Raw genomic sequence first — 15139 nt, forward strand, 5'->3', positions numbered from 1 at the left:
GGAACCATGACTTGCTTATCTCACTTATCTTGGTAACTCCTGTGCTAGCAGGAATATACATTTTAGTTTTAAGTTAGAGGAGTCCTTAGAGCACGTAGGACAGAGACTCATGATCAATCACGTCAAACGAATACATATTCTCTGCTGGTTAGGATCCTGCAGTGACTCAATCCAAAGTATATTAAGGTGGGTTTGCTAGTTAAAGCCAATGTTATATTTATATTTTAAAGCAGAGATGCCTATAGGTGTCCTTACACTCTAATAGGAAGACATCTTTTGTTTTTTAAATCGATGCCTGAGGCTCACGTGACATTTTGAAGATAGGAAGAGAGTAGGGCTGTGATAAGAGCCTTCCGGGTAGAATTAAAATCTTTCACACGACAATCTGTTTTGTCCCAAGCACAGAAAATCCCCAAACCATTTCTAAGTGTTTTTGGAATGAAGTGAGCCAATCCTGGTCCCTTTCTCCCTGGTCCCAATCCTCACCTTCTCACTGCCTTCTGCTTACCGAGGGAGGTTGCAGATGGTCACAGAGCACACGACCAACTTTCTGATGAAGGAGAGTGAAATGTATTAATCTTTTCAACTATACACTTTTAAAAAAAATAAGCAAACCCCTCTGGCTCCCTGCCTCCCTTCCTCCCTTCTCCCTTCTTGTGGTAGTAAATGGCCTTTATGTGTCCACATCTGTCTTAGCTCAGGCGGCCCTAACAAAATACCATAGACTGGTGGCTAAACAATAGAAACTGATTTTCTCACAGTTCTGGAGGCTGGGAAGTACAAGATCAAGGTGCTGACCAGGACAGGTTATGGTGAGAGCTTTCTTCCTGGCTTCAGTTCACCCCTTCTCACTGTGTCCTCACACGGTGGAAAAAGAGAAAGGGATCTCTCTCTTCCTCTTATAAGGCCACAGTCCCATCAGATTAGGACCCCACTCTTATGACCTTGTTTAACCTTAATTACCCTCCTAAAGACGCTTTATCTCCAGATACGGTCACATTGGAGGTTAGGACTTCAACATATGAAGTTGAGGGGGCACAATTCAGTCCTTATTTACACCGTTGGCCCTATAACTTTGCAGTCACCTCTCACTGTGTCTCTGGTCTCAGCCATGCAGTTTGATGTGACCATTGTTTGCAAATGTGAGGCAAGTGGAGGCTTGAAAAAGTACATGTGCAATTGCGCTTAATCTCTTACACAATTGGGCTTGCTCACTCTCACACCTCTACCTTGTTGTAGAACATGCCTGGGCCAGCCTCCTGGAGTGATGTGCGAGACATTTGGGGGAAGAGCCAAGATCATCTTAGAGCCAACTGACAACCAGCTGATCCCCTGAAATGTGAAAGAGCCCAGGTGAGGTCAGCAGCGCCCAGTCAAGTTTAGCAGAACTGCCCAGGGCCCCCTAGACGGGTGAGAAATAACAAATGGTCCATGTTTTATGCCATTGCATTTTGGAGTGGTTTGTTACTCAGTAATAGCTGACTAGTATCCTCCCTCTGTTCCTAAATCCTTCCCTTTGTTCTTTCTCTGTAATGTATTTTTGTGTATGTGTTTGTGTATTTTCCCCTACATTTCTTCTTGTGTTAGAGTTTAAGGATTGAAGCACATCTACAAATTTCTTTTGATTCCTGATCACCTGAACTAGAATAGAGACCACCATTCATTGCTAGCCTTTCCCCTATCTTTACTTGTCTTCACTGATTATATTACTTTGTGACATATGCTGGCACATACTTATTTACTGATTGTCTACCTCTTCCAATAGAATGTAGGACAATGAGGGCTTAGATTATGTCTATCTTGTCACTGTTGCATCTCCAGATTCCTAGAACAGCATCCGGCATTTAGTGAGTATTTTATAAATATTTGTGAAGTGAATGAGTGTCTGTGCATAGCTATGAAATGAATAAGCAAATGAATAAATTTTTCAAACACTAGAACAAATATCTTCAGTACATATATATAGTATATATACGTATGTGTGTAAAAACATAAATATATACAGGGGCGCCTGGGTGGCTCTGTTGGTTGAGCATCCAACTTTGGCTCAGGTCATGATCTCATGGTTTGTGAGTTGGAGCCCCACGTCGGGCTCTGTGCTGACAGCTCAGAGCCTGGAGCTGCTTCGGATTCTGTGTCTCCCTCTCTCTCTGCCCCTCCCCCACTCATGCTCTGTCTCTCTCTGTCTCAGAAATAAATAAACATTAAAAAACATAAATATATGCATATATAACTGAGGGTTTATAATATAGATTAAATAGAGTAAAATGGGCCCTAGGATTTAAGTTTTGATGCTAGTATTTTGCTGAGGTGGCCAGATGATTGCCAGTAAAAGTGGACAAAGAAACAGCAGAACCTCATTTCATTTTTATTTTCATTAATCAGAATTAAAAATCTGAATATTGCCAACACGTGTATTGTAGGAGTAAGAAGTCCTTCAAATGGGGCTGGGGAATCATTTGCCAAATGGATTCAGGCTGTTACTCTGCTCACAACTATGTGTTTATACTAGCAGAGCCTGGACGTTTTCAGGATTGGGTGTTTTAAGCACTATATCAAATTCATATCTTTTCTGGGTCAGTTTAAAGTGTCTTATCCAGTTAATTCTCTATAATTCAATTTATCTCCTCTCAAAAGGAAATGGGCCATTTAAGGGAAAAATAAAGCCACCTTGATGTCATCCACAGGGTAGCTAGACCAAGTGAGTCAGTTGGCTTCCCAAAGGAGAGGCTGATGGTGGCAGGCTGACTGGCAGCCATATCAGGGCTGCATTAGATCTGGATTTTACTGACATTAGGTAATCTCTCCATCTCTCTGTCTGTCTCTGTGTGTGTTTGTGAGAGAGAGAGAGAGAGAGAGAGAGAGAAGTTGGCAGAGAAGAACAGAAAGCGGGGGTGTTTGGCTGGTAGAATTGAATCTGAAATGAGCGATATTATGGAAGGCATACAGTATTGAATATTGCTGTATCAACAACCATTTGGGGAAGAATTCTGTAGGGGAAAGATGATGTCTTTCTCATGGCCTCCAAGTTACTCGCCAAGTTCCATTGATACCAATACCCTGGTGTTTTTCCAGTGCTTCTGTAGGACCTTCCCACCCACCCTCCCCAACCCCAGCCAACTTGGTTAAGGGATTACTTTTGATGAACATGGTTGTTGAGGGGCACCTGGGTGGCTCAGTTGGTTAAGCGTCTGAATTTGGCTCAGGTCATGATCTCATGGCTTGTGAGTTCAAGCTCCGCATTGGGCTCTGTGCTGACAGCTCAGAGCCTGGAGCCTGCTTTGGATTCTGTGTCCCTCTCTCACTCTGCCCCTCCCCTGCTCATGCTCTGTCTCTCTCTCTCTCTCTCTCCTCTCTCTCTCAACAATAAATAAACATTAAAAATTAAAAAAAAAAAACCATGATTGTTGAACCTGACATTGCGCTTGGGTAGCGTTGATTTGTCCAACAGAGGAAATTTACCTGAGCTGAGCCCATAGAAGTCCTTCCCCAAAGACCGAAATTGGGGCTGAGAGAGACAGAGCTTTCATAATTGTCCAACTTGTTGGATATACAAACTTTTGAGCTGGCAGAGCTGACTATTCTGTGATATAGGAACCCCATACACAAAGAGAGAAGGACGAAGGCATGTGCCCAGAAGAAGCAAAGACAAGACAGAGAAACATTACAATATTTGAGTCTTTGATTCCAGTTTCTGAGCCCAGTTGCAGTCCAGCATTATTTCTTCAATAATTATAATTAACTTCCTTTCTGCTTTGGCCTAAGAGAGCTCAGGTAGATTTCTGTTGCTTGCAACCCAAGAAATCCTACGTAACATATTCTGGATTATGCACTTCCATTGCTGCCATTTGTGGTGTGTCCAGTTCCATCCCTGGTGGGATGTGATATTTCCCTCCCTCTGGCTCATGCTGATAGGCCTCAAAACGTCAGAGATCAAAGGAGACCAAAAGGCTGGAGCTATTTATTCAGTCTCTGTTCAATAAGAAGGGCTATCTGTTTGGCTCTGCTGGACAGTGAAGCTAAAGGGGGAGGATCAGAGATCTCATGATGAGTCTATCCAATTCTGCCCCTGGATTTGTATTCATTGATGTCTACTTTTTTTTTTTAACTTTATTTATTTATTTTATGAGAGACAGAACAAACAAGGGGGGGGGAGGAGCAGAGAGAGAGAGGGAGAGAGAGAATCCCAAGCAGGCTCTGTGCTATCAGTGTGATGTGAGACTTGATGCAGGGCTTGATCCCACAAGCCGTGAGATCATGACCTGAGCTGATACCAAGAGTCAAACACTTAACTGACTGAGCCACCCAGGTGCCCCTCTCATTGATGTTTCTAAATGGGCATAGAACTCCTTCTTTCTTTACATCACCCCTATAAAAAGTTCCAGTGACTTCCTGCTACCTGTTGAACACCACCCAGACACCATGATCTGTTGTCCAAGGCTCTCAGTAATTTGGCATAAACCACTTTCCAATTTTAGTCCTCAGATAATCTTCATTCAACTTTGCATTTCCTGTTTCCTTGAAAGTGCAAGTGCTTACATGTCTGATATCTCTATTACTTTCAGCAGTAAGTCTGTACCTGTACACTTTTCAGGGTTTGATTCATGTTGCCCTCCCAGAAAAATTATACACATCTACCTTCCTGCCAGTAGGGTAAGAGAAGGTTGCCTTCCCTGTATGTATTACAACATTAGGGATTCTTATTCTTTGTAACTTTGCCAATGTAACAGACATTCCTTTGGTTACTAATGAGGCAGAATAGTTTTTTATGAATTTAAGGATAATTTGTAATTCTTTTGTATATGAGTTTTTATGCTCTGGGCTAGTTTTTCTATTGTGCATTACAACTGTCATATCGATTTATAAGATATCTTTATTAAAGATATCAACTCTGTCATATATGTCGCAAAAACCTTTAGTGGATTGTTTTATTTTATTATTATGTATGACTTTTGACGTATAGGATTTTGTATTTTTATGGAGTCCAATATATTCTTTTTTCCTTTGATGATAGCCACCTTAGGTTTTTGGTTTTTGGTGTTTTTTTGTTTGTTGTTTGTTTGTTTGTTGTAATGGTTGTTATTTCTCTTTTAGTCACTATATATCTTACCTCCCAACTGGACTTAAGCTCTTTGAGAGAAGGGTCTGCTTCCAAAGTTGTATTGCTTGATTCTACTGTCTCCCCTATTTAGGTATAAGTGATCAGTAAGTGACAGTTAATTCATCTATTGGTTTTAAGCCTTCTAAGATGGATCTTCTAAGATCCATGCCTGCTGCTATTCATTAGTGAAATAACCTTCTTTTGAAAGTGTGCTGGACCAGTGATTTGCATCTAATCAATGGGATGTGACAAAAATGGATGGATAAGATTAAGCTGTAAAAAACTATGATGTCTACCTTTTTTTCTCTCTCTCTCACTTGCTTTGTTGATGTCTGTTGCTCTTGGGGGGCTTATGTGACAAGGAGCTGAGGTTAGCCACTGGCCAATGATCAGTGAGGAATGGAATCCTACCAAAAACCACAAGAGCAAGCTTGGAAGTGGATCCTTCCCCTTTTGAGACTTAAGATGGTTACAGCCCTGGTTACATTAGAGAACAGGGGCCACAGAGCTCAGGTAAGTGATGCCCAGGTTCCTGATTCACTGGGAAATAACAAAGTATTGTTTTAAGCTACTAGGTGTTGGGGTAATTTGCTACACAGCAATAGATAACTAATACAATTGTTGAAAAAAGGCTTCTTGTCTTTGGGTACTTTTCTTTGACTTTTGTTGAAAAACACCCCATCTCATTTACTGCTTCAAAAAGTAAAGGAGAGGGGCACCTGGGTGGCTCAGTAGGTTAAGCATCTGACTCTCGATCGTGGCTCACATCATGATCTTGCCACTCGTGAGTTCAAGCCCCAAGTGGGGCTCTGTGCTGACCGTGCAGAGCCTGCTGGGATTCTTTCTGTCCTTCTTCTCAAACATTATATCTCCTTCTCTCTCTGCCCCTCCTCTGTGTGTGCTCTCTCTCTCTCAAAATAAATAAACTTAAAAAAAAAATAAGTAAAGGAGAACCTCTATAAGGAACTACATCAACCTTGAAAATTTCAGTTGTGGTTAACGTATTTCCTAGAAATTGATTGCTGAGGGTGCTGCTGTGTTTCTTCATTGTGGGCAATAGAACATGTTTATACTTATTCTTCTTTCCCACAGTGTCTGAGGAGGATGGAGCTTCTGGTTAGAGGAGTCGCCTGTAGTTAGCTGCGCATAGAGATGAGTTTGGAGTTACAAGCCTGGGACAGAGCTGGAACACCATGGATTAGCTCTGCATTGGGGACAAACAGGGCAAGGGAAGTCAGCACCAGGAGAGAAGAGCCATGGGGGAGGAAAAGAGACCTTTTGTGGTGCACAGTGGGATTGGGACTTTGGAGATAGGAAGTCTCTCGTGATTTTTAAGTAGTTCACTGTGGGGTGTGCAATAGAAATCCCTCATCCGTGATTCCTGGGGCACTTTAAATAAAGTTTACATTACTTCTTAATGTTTTCCTGGGAGTCGGTGTTTCAGGGGAACTATCAATGTGGAATTCTGTCTCCAGAAGATGCTTGAATGGACTTAGACACAGTTGCTGGAAGACGAGGAAGTTACTGATTCCTAGGTCACACTGGGATTGTGCTAAGGTGGTTCCGAGAAGGGCAGGGGGTCCATGCCCCTCACCTCCTGTGGCTTGGCTCCTTAACCAGGGCCTGGTGCCTGCTGCCCGCATCCCACCCAGTGATGGCCAGCGCTCAGTCGTGGTGCCCCCCACTCCCACCCTGGAGGCACAGAGTTTGGCTTTTCTCTCTCATCTCCTCTCCCTCCTTAAGGTAAGTGGCTCTGCATCTTATTTGTCCAGAGCCCTGAATTTTTTTTCTGCATGGATTAATACTAAAAGTCTAATCTAGTAAAATGAATCTCAGTTGATGTGTCAGTTAGACAGAGAACTGGCTTTCTCCCTCAGATCGGCTAATGTCATGTTAAAGGGAGATGACAATCTTTGCTTCTTCCCTACTGAGCTGAATTACCTGGACATCTTGAACTGAGGTGCCAAATCTTAAAAGACATCCAGATTTTCTAGTCTATGGCCAGAGGTGATTTTTACAAGTTTTAAAAGGATTTGTCAATTTCTTTAAAAAATATTTTCATCTGTTCGTTTGGTTTTTAATCTTCACTAGGGCCAGATATTTTTTGTGCTTATAGGAATGAAGCCAGGCCTGGGCAATCAGAAATGATTAAACCCATACAGGGACCTAAAGACCCCAGGGTTTGAGTTAAATGGCTATTCCAGTGACTGCTGAAGACAGGGAGCTGATGTGAAAATTGAAGCAATTACCTAGATCACTCAGGCAGAAGAATTTCTGAAGCTTTTTTTCCTTGAACAATCCAGATAATTGCTTCAATTTACACTTCTTACTGGCAGTAGAGACTGGTATTGGGACTCTAGGAGTGAGCTAAATAGAGAGAAGCAATGTACTCAGAAAATGATTCTGATAACTCAGGAGAGAATGCGGGTATGGGGGAGAATTCAGTGCTTTGGCCTTGATTTCTTCCAGGCTCAAGCAAGTCAATGTGAGCCTGTTCATTGTTGCCTGAATGATCCAGATAGTTCTCCATTGTCTGTTTCATCTCAGCAGGGACATTTTAGGGCCATGCAGGTGTTGCTGGTGGAAACTTTGGATGAAATTTTGACGGGGGAACTTAGGGTCTGTTTGAGGCTCTTACCCTGTGCTAACTGCCTTCCAAGGACCCTGCTTCAAGAAGGCCTTGCTGGGTCAGGAAAGAGAGGAGTGCAGTGGGTGCTGTCCTGGAAAAGCATACCACACCTGTTAATTTAAGCAGGAGCCAAAATCAGAGCACCAGGACTTGATCATTCCTTTAGGCAACAGATTTGTCCACTGGGGTCCTCAGGGATTCATCTCTGTGATGGAAAATTCATATTTTTGAATGAGTGAATGAATAATGTATGAACGCATGAAAGACATTTATTGAGTTGCTACTCTGTGCCTGGCATTATGCCGAGTCCTGAAATAATTAACTTTATATTAATATATGCCTTTTTCTTTTTTTCTCATGTTTTCTTGGGAAGGGTGATTCCTCCAATCTCTTCACACTCTCTCCCAGACTTTATTTCCGAACCATTTTCTCACAGATCTCCCTTTCAATTCTCACTTATCTAGAATAGATAATATTTTTAGTGCCATTTCAACAGATGGGATAAAAAAAATCATTCAGAGAAGATGAATACATTTTCAATAGTCACAGAACTCTTTAGCAGCAGAACAGAAATGAAAAATGTAGGTCCTGAGCCCAAGGCTCCAGCTACAATGCAATTTATTTTCAGGTTTATGTATTCATTCATTTGTCCTTGCCATTATCATGATCATGAAGGACATGGATTGATTGATCATTGAGAAAATATCTGTCGAGCATGTAAATAATACATGATCCCCACAGCATAGATACAGGAGCCAGACATACACACAAGACATTTAGCAGAAAGAAGTGTGAAAAGGAAAGAACTAGAGAACAGTACCAGGCAACAGTAGGAATGTCATTACAAGGCAGGAAGTGCCCAGGTGCCAAAGCAGAGAACCCTGTGGGCTAGAGCTGTTCAGAAAGGTTTTTAAAATTCAATTCCTTGTTTTTTTCAGTGTTATGTATTTTTAATGTTTTTATAAATGTTTATTTATTTTGAGAGAGAGAGAGAACACAGGGGCATGGGGTGGGGGAGGAGCAGAGAGAGAGAGAGAGAGAGAGAGAATCCCAAGCAGTCTCCAAGCTGTCAGTGCAGAGTCTGATGTGGGGCTCATGAACCATGAAATCATGACCTGAGCCAAAATCAAGAGTCGGATGTTTAACCAACTGAGCCACCCAGATGCCCCTCAAGGTTACATATTTTTACAAATTGAGATACCATTGCACATAACATTGTATTTCAGATGTACATAGAATGATTTGATATATGTATATATTGTGAAATGATCACTACCATAAGTTTAGTTAATGTCTGTCCCCATACATAGTGACAGATTTTTTTCTTGTGATGAGAGCTTTACTCTCAGCAACTTTCAAATATGCGATAGAGTCTTGTTAACCATCAGACCATGGTGTACATTACATCCCTAGGACTTATTTATCTTATAACTGAAAATTTGTACCTTGTGACCCCCCTTTCCTCAATTCCCCCGCCCCCACCCTCCAGCAACCACCAAACTGTTTGCTGTGTCTCTGAGTTCATTTTGTTTGTTTGTTTGTTTGTTTAGATTCCACATATAAGTGAGATCATACAGTACCTATCACTCTCTATCTGACTTATTTCACTTAGCATAATGCCATCAAAGTCCATTCATGTTGCAAATGGCAATATTTTCTTTTTTATGACTAATATTCCCTCAGTTGTGTGTGTGTGTGTGTGTGTGTGTGTGTGTACACATACATATATATCTTCTTTATCCATTCACCTGTTGATGGACAATTGAGTTGTTTCCATTTATTGTCTATTATAAATAATGCTGCAATGAACATAGGAGTACATATATCTTTTTAAAACCGTGATGTAATTTCCTTTGGGTAAATACCCAGAAGTGGGATTGCTGGATCATATGGTATTTCTATTTTAATTTTTTTGAAGAACTCTGCCATACTCTTTTCCATAGTAGCTGAACCAATTTACATTCCTATCAACGGTGCACAAGGGTTTCTATCTTTTAAAAATTATGGCAAAATATACCACAATAACAGAATTTATTTTATGTTTCATAGCATAAAATTTGCAGTCTTAATAATTTTTAATGTTTATTTATTTTTGAGAGACAGAGTATGAACAGGGGAGGGACAGAAAGAGAGGGAGACACAGAATCTGAAGCAGGTTCCGGGCTCTGAGCTGTCCGCACAGAGCCCAGACGTAGGGCTTGAACTCAAGAACTATGAGATCATGACCTGAGCCAACGTCGGATGCTTAACTGACTGAGCCACCCAGGCGTCCCACAGTCTTAACCATTTTAAAGTATACAGTCAGTGGTATTAAATACATTCACATCATTATGCAATCATCACCACCATCAATCTCCAGAACATTTTTTTTACATTCCCAAACTAAAACCCCATACTCATTCAATAATAACTCCCCATTCTCCCCTCCCTCAAGTCCCTGGCAGCTGCCTTTCCACTTTCTCTGTGAATCTGAATACTCTAAGTACCTCATATAACTGGCATGGTATAGTATTTGCCTTCTTGTGACTGGCTTCTTTCACTTAACATAATGTCCTTAAGATTCATACATGTTGTAGCATATGCTGGAATTTATTTTTAAGGCTAAATAATACCCTATTGTATGGATATGCCACATTTTGTTTGCCCATTCATCCACAGGTGTATGCTTGGGTTTGCTTCCACATTTTAACTATTGAAATAATGCTGCCATGAGCATGGGTATAGGAATATGAGTCCCTGATTTCAATTCTTTGCAGGATATATGCAGAGGTGGAGTTGCTGGGTTGTATGTTAGTCTATTATTAATTTTTTGAGGAGCCGTCAGACTGTGTTTCATAATATTTGCACCATTTTATGTTCCCACCAGCAGTGCACAAGGGGTTCAACCTCACACCTCTTCGACACTGATTTTCTGTTTTTGTTTTTGTTGTTTTATAATAGCCTTTCTAATGGATGTGAAGGGGTAGCTCATTGTGGTGTTGATTTGCATTTCTGTAATGATGAGTGAGGTTGAGCATCTTTTCATGGGCTAATTGGCCATTTGTGTCTCTTTGGAGAAATTTCTATTCAAGTCCTTTGACCATTTTAAAATCAGATTTTCTTTTATTGTTGATTTGTAGGAGTTCTTTATATATTCTGGATATCCTTAATCAGTATATGATTGCAAATATTTTCTTCAATTCTATGAATTGCCTTTTTACTCACTATCCTTTGATGCATAAAAGTTTATCATTTTGATGTTGTTCACTTTATCTATTTTCTCCTTTGTTTTCTGTGCTTGGGTGTCTCTTTAATTTTTTTAAACCCAGGCCAATTATAAACTTTTCCTAGGGCTTGTTAATCCTTTTTTTTAAAATTTTTTAACATTTATTTATTATTGAGAGACAGAGCATGAGCATGGGAGGGGCAGAGAGAGAGGGTGACATAGAATCTGAAGCAGGCTCCAGGTTCTGAGCTGTCAGCACAGAGCCCGATGCAGGGGCCGAATTCACAAACAGCAAGATCATGACCTGAGCTGAAGTCGGATGCCTTACCAACTGAGCCACCCAGGCGCCCCAAGGATTTTCGATCTTACCTAGTCCATCTCCTTTTCCCCCACCCCCATCTCCTTGATTAAACCTTCTTAGCCACCACTGAGCAGTCCAACCCAGGGTACTCTGACTTGTTTCTAAGTTTCCTGTGGATTATGACTTATTTTGTGACTTCCCCTCAAGTAGCAGTGGGCAGGGGTCGGGGGGAGGTCTTTATTAATCCTCTTGAGAAGAGCTCATTTAATAAACCTAAATTTATATTTATAGTGACAACAAATGTGATTCACTTAGTTAATAGTTCATGAATAGATAGATGAATGGGTGTGTGAAGAGTGAACCCGTGGACACACAGGTCTCTCCACCCAGATTATCCATGTGCTGACCTTCTCAGACCTTCTCAGTGTGTGTGAGATTCTGGTAATCTTCTAGTGGGCTCAGGGAAACCCGGGATTGGACTGACCTCTCCAGTATGTTGTGAAGTTGATCACTAAAGATGATGGATGTCTGAGCCAGAGCCTGAGAATACTAATGTGAAAACAGATGAGAATGTGGCACTTTGGCCTTTTTAAACCTACTTTCACTGCATCTGAGTATGATAGGAAAAAATAGGAGAAAATAGAGAGATTAGGAACTGATGGTCCCTGGGATGGGAAAGACATATTTTGGAACAATGCTGGGAATGTCTGACCATAGCAAATCCCCTCAGGCAACTCCCCCTCAGGTTTCCTTCAGGAATTTGACAAAAGGCCTGACTAAAAATAAGTAGACCATAAAACCTATGACCCACAAGGAACTGGCCACCCCTCATACAATGGAAACTAGTCAATCAGGAATGGACAACCCAGCACCTAGAGTTATCCAGCCAATAAGGATAAAACCTGAGAAGGAACAAGGGGGAAGGGAAGGGGTGGGGTGACCAGCACCTTATAAAACAAGGACCCTTGCTTATTGTCAGCAGGCCATTCACTTCCAATGTCCCCTCTCTGTGAAGAGAGCTCTCCTACTATTCTTTCTTTCTAATCTTATATTTAATAAACTTTTGTCTGCTGCTCATTTTGTGTCACCTCTTCATTCGTTGAAGTGGCAAGACAACGAATCCCAGTATTGTGGTAAAAAAAAAAAATCCTACATAATGAGGACAGGAAATCAAATTGGTACTGCTCATAATGGCTTATAAAAATTTATTTTTTGTAGGTCTGTCTTCTCAGCTAGGTGGAAAAACTGTATTCCCAGGTGAACTTGCATTTAAGCAACAGATGTATTCCTTAATTTAACTAAGTAATACATCTGTCTTACCACCATTTGCTCAGCAAACAACAACAACAAACATTCAAGGGTTTATACTATGTGTCAGGCACCATACTAGGCTCTTTAAAAGCTTTATTTCTTAAAATTCGCTCAAAAACTTTATGAGATGATTCGCTATTCCAATGATAGAGTTAAAATTGAGTCTTAAGGGAATTCAATACCTTGCCATGGGTACCTCCCACATCTAGTAAGTGGCAGGGCTGGGATTTTTACTCAGGTAGAACTTCTTTCTAGGTTGGATTTCTTATTCAGCATGCTGCCTACTATGCATTAGATGCTAGAGACATAAAGATGAGGCAGCTATCATTGCCCATGAGAGTGTAGTGATAGAGATGTGAATAGTAGGTTGTGAGGACAACAAGAAGGACCACCTGCCCTTTGTGGGTGTTTAGGAAGTCAGGGAAGGCTTTCTAAGGAGGGAGGATTGAGTTGAGTCAAAGAGGAAAAGGTAGCACTGGAAAGGGGGAGTGGACATCTAATTGTTTTGCCAGCCCAGCACCATGTTCTTTTTCTGGGAATGACATCCCTCTTGTTTTGGGAACCTTCCCATCATGATATTCCTCAAAGATCTTACAAAGTTCCTGACTCTGATTGAGTGGTCTAGGGGCAGATACCTAAGCTCAAGCCAATCATAGACTTTCCCTAGTTTTTTTCAAACCAAAACTCTGAACAAACATCTATCCTTATCTAATGGTAGAAATTGAAGAATGAAACCCAGAGACTCTTGGCAGCTGGGTCTCCAGACATTGGGGGGATGATCTGGAGTGAGAAAGAATGAGGGCAATACAAAGAGGAATCAGGGACCACAGTTAGAGAGTTAGAGTCTTGGTAGCCTGCCTATTTCCTGGCTCCATTGTCTAATCATTTTTTTCTAAATAAGCAAGATAATCTGGATTCTTTTGATAAATTCTCCTATTGCCATGGTGACTTCATTTGGGTTTCTCTTACTTTTTACTGTAAGAGCCTTAATACACTTACTTAGTAATAGGCATGAATGGATGACTCTTAGCAAATGACTTAAAGTATCAGAAGCAAGCACAGCAAGAGGTGAATGGAGGAAGCCACAAATAGTTTGGTATTTGTCAGTGTGTAAACATCAAGATGAGAAGTGGTAAGAGATAAGGCTAATAAGTCGGCAGAAATCTGATCATGGGGTTCTGAGCGTATTTTGCAAGGGACTTCAGAACTTGATCCTGTATATATTCTGTTCATGCTACGGGTTCTAAGTAGGCATTAGGCAGAGGTTCTGGAAACTACACTACAATTAGTAATAATTAAGAGAGATTCTTCACCTGGGAGTCACAGGCAGGTTTGGGTTGTTCCCAAATCCAATGACATAGCGTGAAAAATCTGTGGGTGTGTGCAAGTTTTTTTTGTTTTTGTTTTTGTTATGGAAAGTGTCCCCAACTTTCATCAGATATGAAAGCAGCCCCTGACCCAAAATATGTTGTGAACTGGTATGTGCAGGCATTTTGGGGAAAAACGGCTTCAAATATTCAGGCAAATCTCATTTCCCCCTTGATTTCCCAACAACTCTTACAAAACCGTTCAGCATAGAGAAAATGCTCCATAACGTTTCGGTTGGACATTGTCATAAGGGATTCTCCTTGGAGATCATGAATAGATGTAAAGAGATGATATAGACCTGGTTTATCTAGAGATCTTAACTGGCAATACTGGATACGACCTCTACCCTGTTCTTGACCTGGGCAGCCAGACCAGACCTACAGGCTTTTGGAAGTGGCACCTGGGGTACCACCGCTGTCCCCCAAAGCCAACCCAACTGCAAGTAAGTATCCTTGTCCTTCCACCGAGAGGAGGAGCGACTACAAGTCCCAGGATGCCCCGCTCTCGGAGCCGGGGCGAGGGCGGGGCGGATCTCCGCAGTGACGTCACCGTCCCGGGGCGAGCCGGGGGTGGGCGGGGCCAAGGGGCGGGCCGGGGAGGCGGCCGAGCGCGCTGGTGCTGATGCAGGATGGCTGGGCGCGCAGGAGCCCGGGAGGTCTGAGCCGGGCGAGGCTCGCTCCCTGCGCATCGCCTCGTCCGCCGGCCGCGTGGTCGCGGGCAGGTGGGCCCGGGGAGCAGCGCCGGGCCAGGGCAAGGCCAGGGAAGGCAGGTCTGCAGCCGGCGGGGCGGGAGGCTGGCTGATAGAAACCTACCCGGTTTCGGAACGGCCGGAGGCGCCCAGCCCGCCGAGTTCGCGATGACCTGCTGAGAAGCTTCGTTGGAGGCTGCAGGAGGCGGCCTCGCTGCAGGCGGTGCGGTTCGCGGCCTCCTCCCTCGTCTTACTGAGCCCCGGCCCCCCACCCATCCCCGCGCCCCCTCCCTGCCGCCAGCCGAGATGGCGGATCCAGCCGAATGCAGCATCAAAGTGATGTGCCGGTTCCGGCCCCTCAACGAAGCGGAGATTCTCCGAGGGGACAAATTCATCCCAAAATTTAAAGGCGATGAGACCGTGGTGATTGGGGTAAGTGTCCGGGACGTGTGGGTTCCCCGGCTGCTTCGCGCCGCAGCTGGGCGCCCGAACGCCCCAGACGGCAGAGGTGTTCGGCCACCCCTTCGGACATCCCC

At 42.7% G+C, this 15139-nt stretch overlaps 1 protein-coding gene across 1 annotated transcript in view; it reads left to right on the forward strand.

The window, feature by feature from the left end:
• Positions 1 to 14648: 14648 nt before the first annotated feature.
• The window catches only part of KIF5C (kinesin family member 5C), a 164710-nt gene continuing 164219 nt past the window's right edge, over positions 14649 to 15139 (forward strand). Inside the window, exon 1 of the mRNA XM_030326755.1 lies at positions 14649 to 15035. Coding sequence (XP_030182615.1) covers positions 14910 to 15035 — 126 coding nt within the window. The 5' untranslated portion in view covers positions 14649 to 14909. The remainder of the gene's footprint in view (positions 15036 to 15139) is intronic.

Source organism: Lynx canadensis, chromosome C1 (genome assembly GCF_007474595.2).
Source record: "Lynx canadensis isolate LIC74 chromosome C1, mLynCan4.pri.v2, whole genome shotgun sequence".
Classification (NCBI taxonomy): domain Eukaryota; kingdom Metazoa; phylum Chordata; class Mammalia; order Carnivora; family Felidae; genus Lynx; species Lynx canadensis.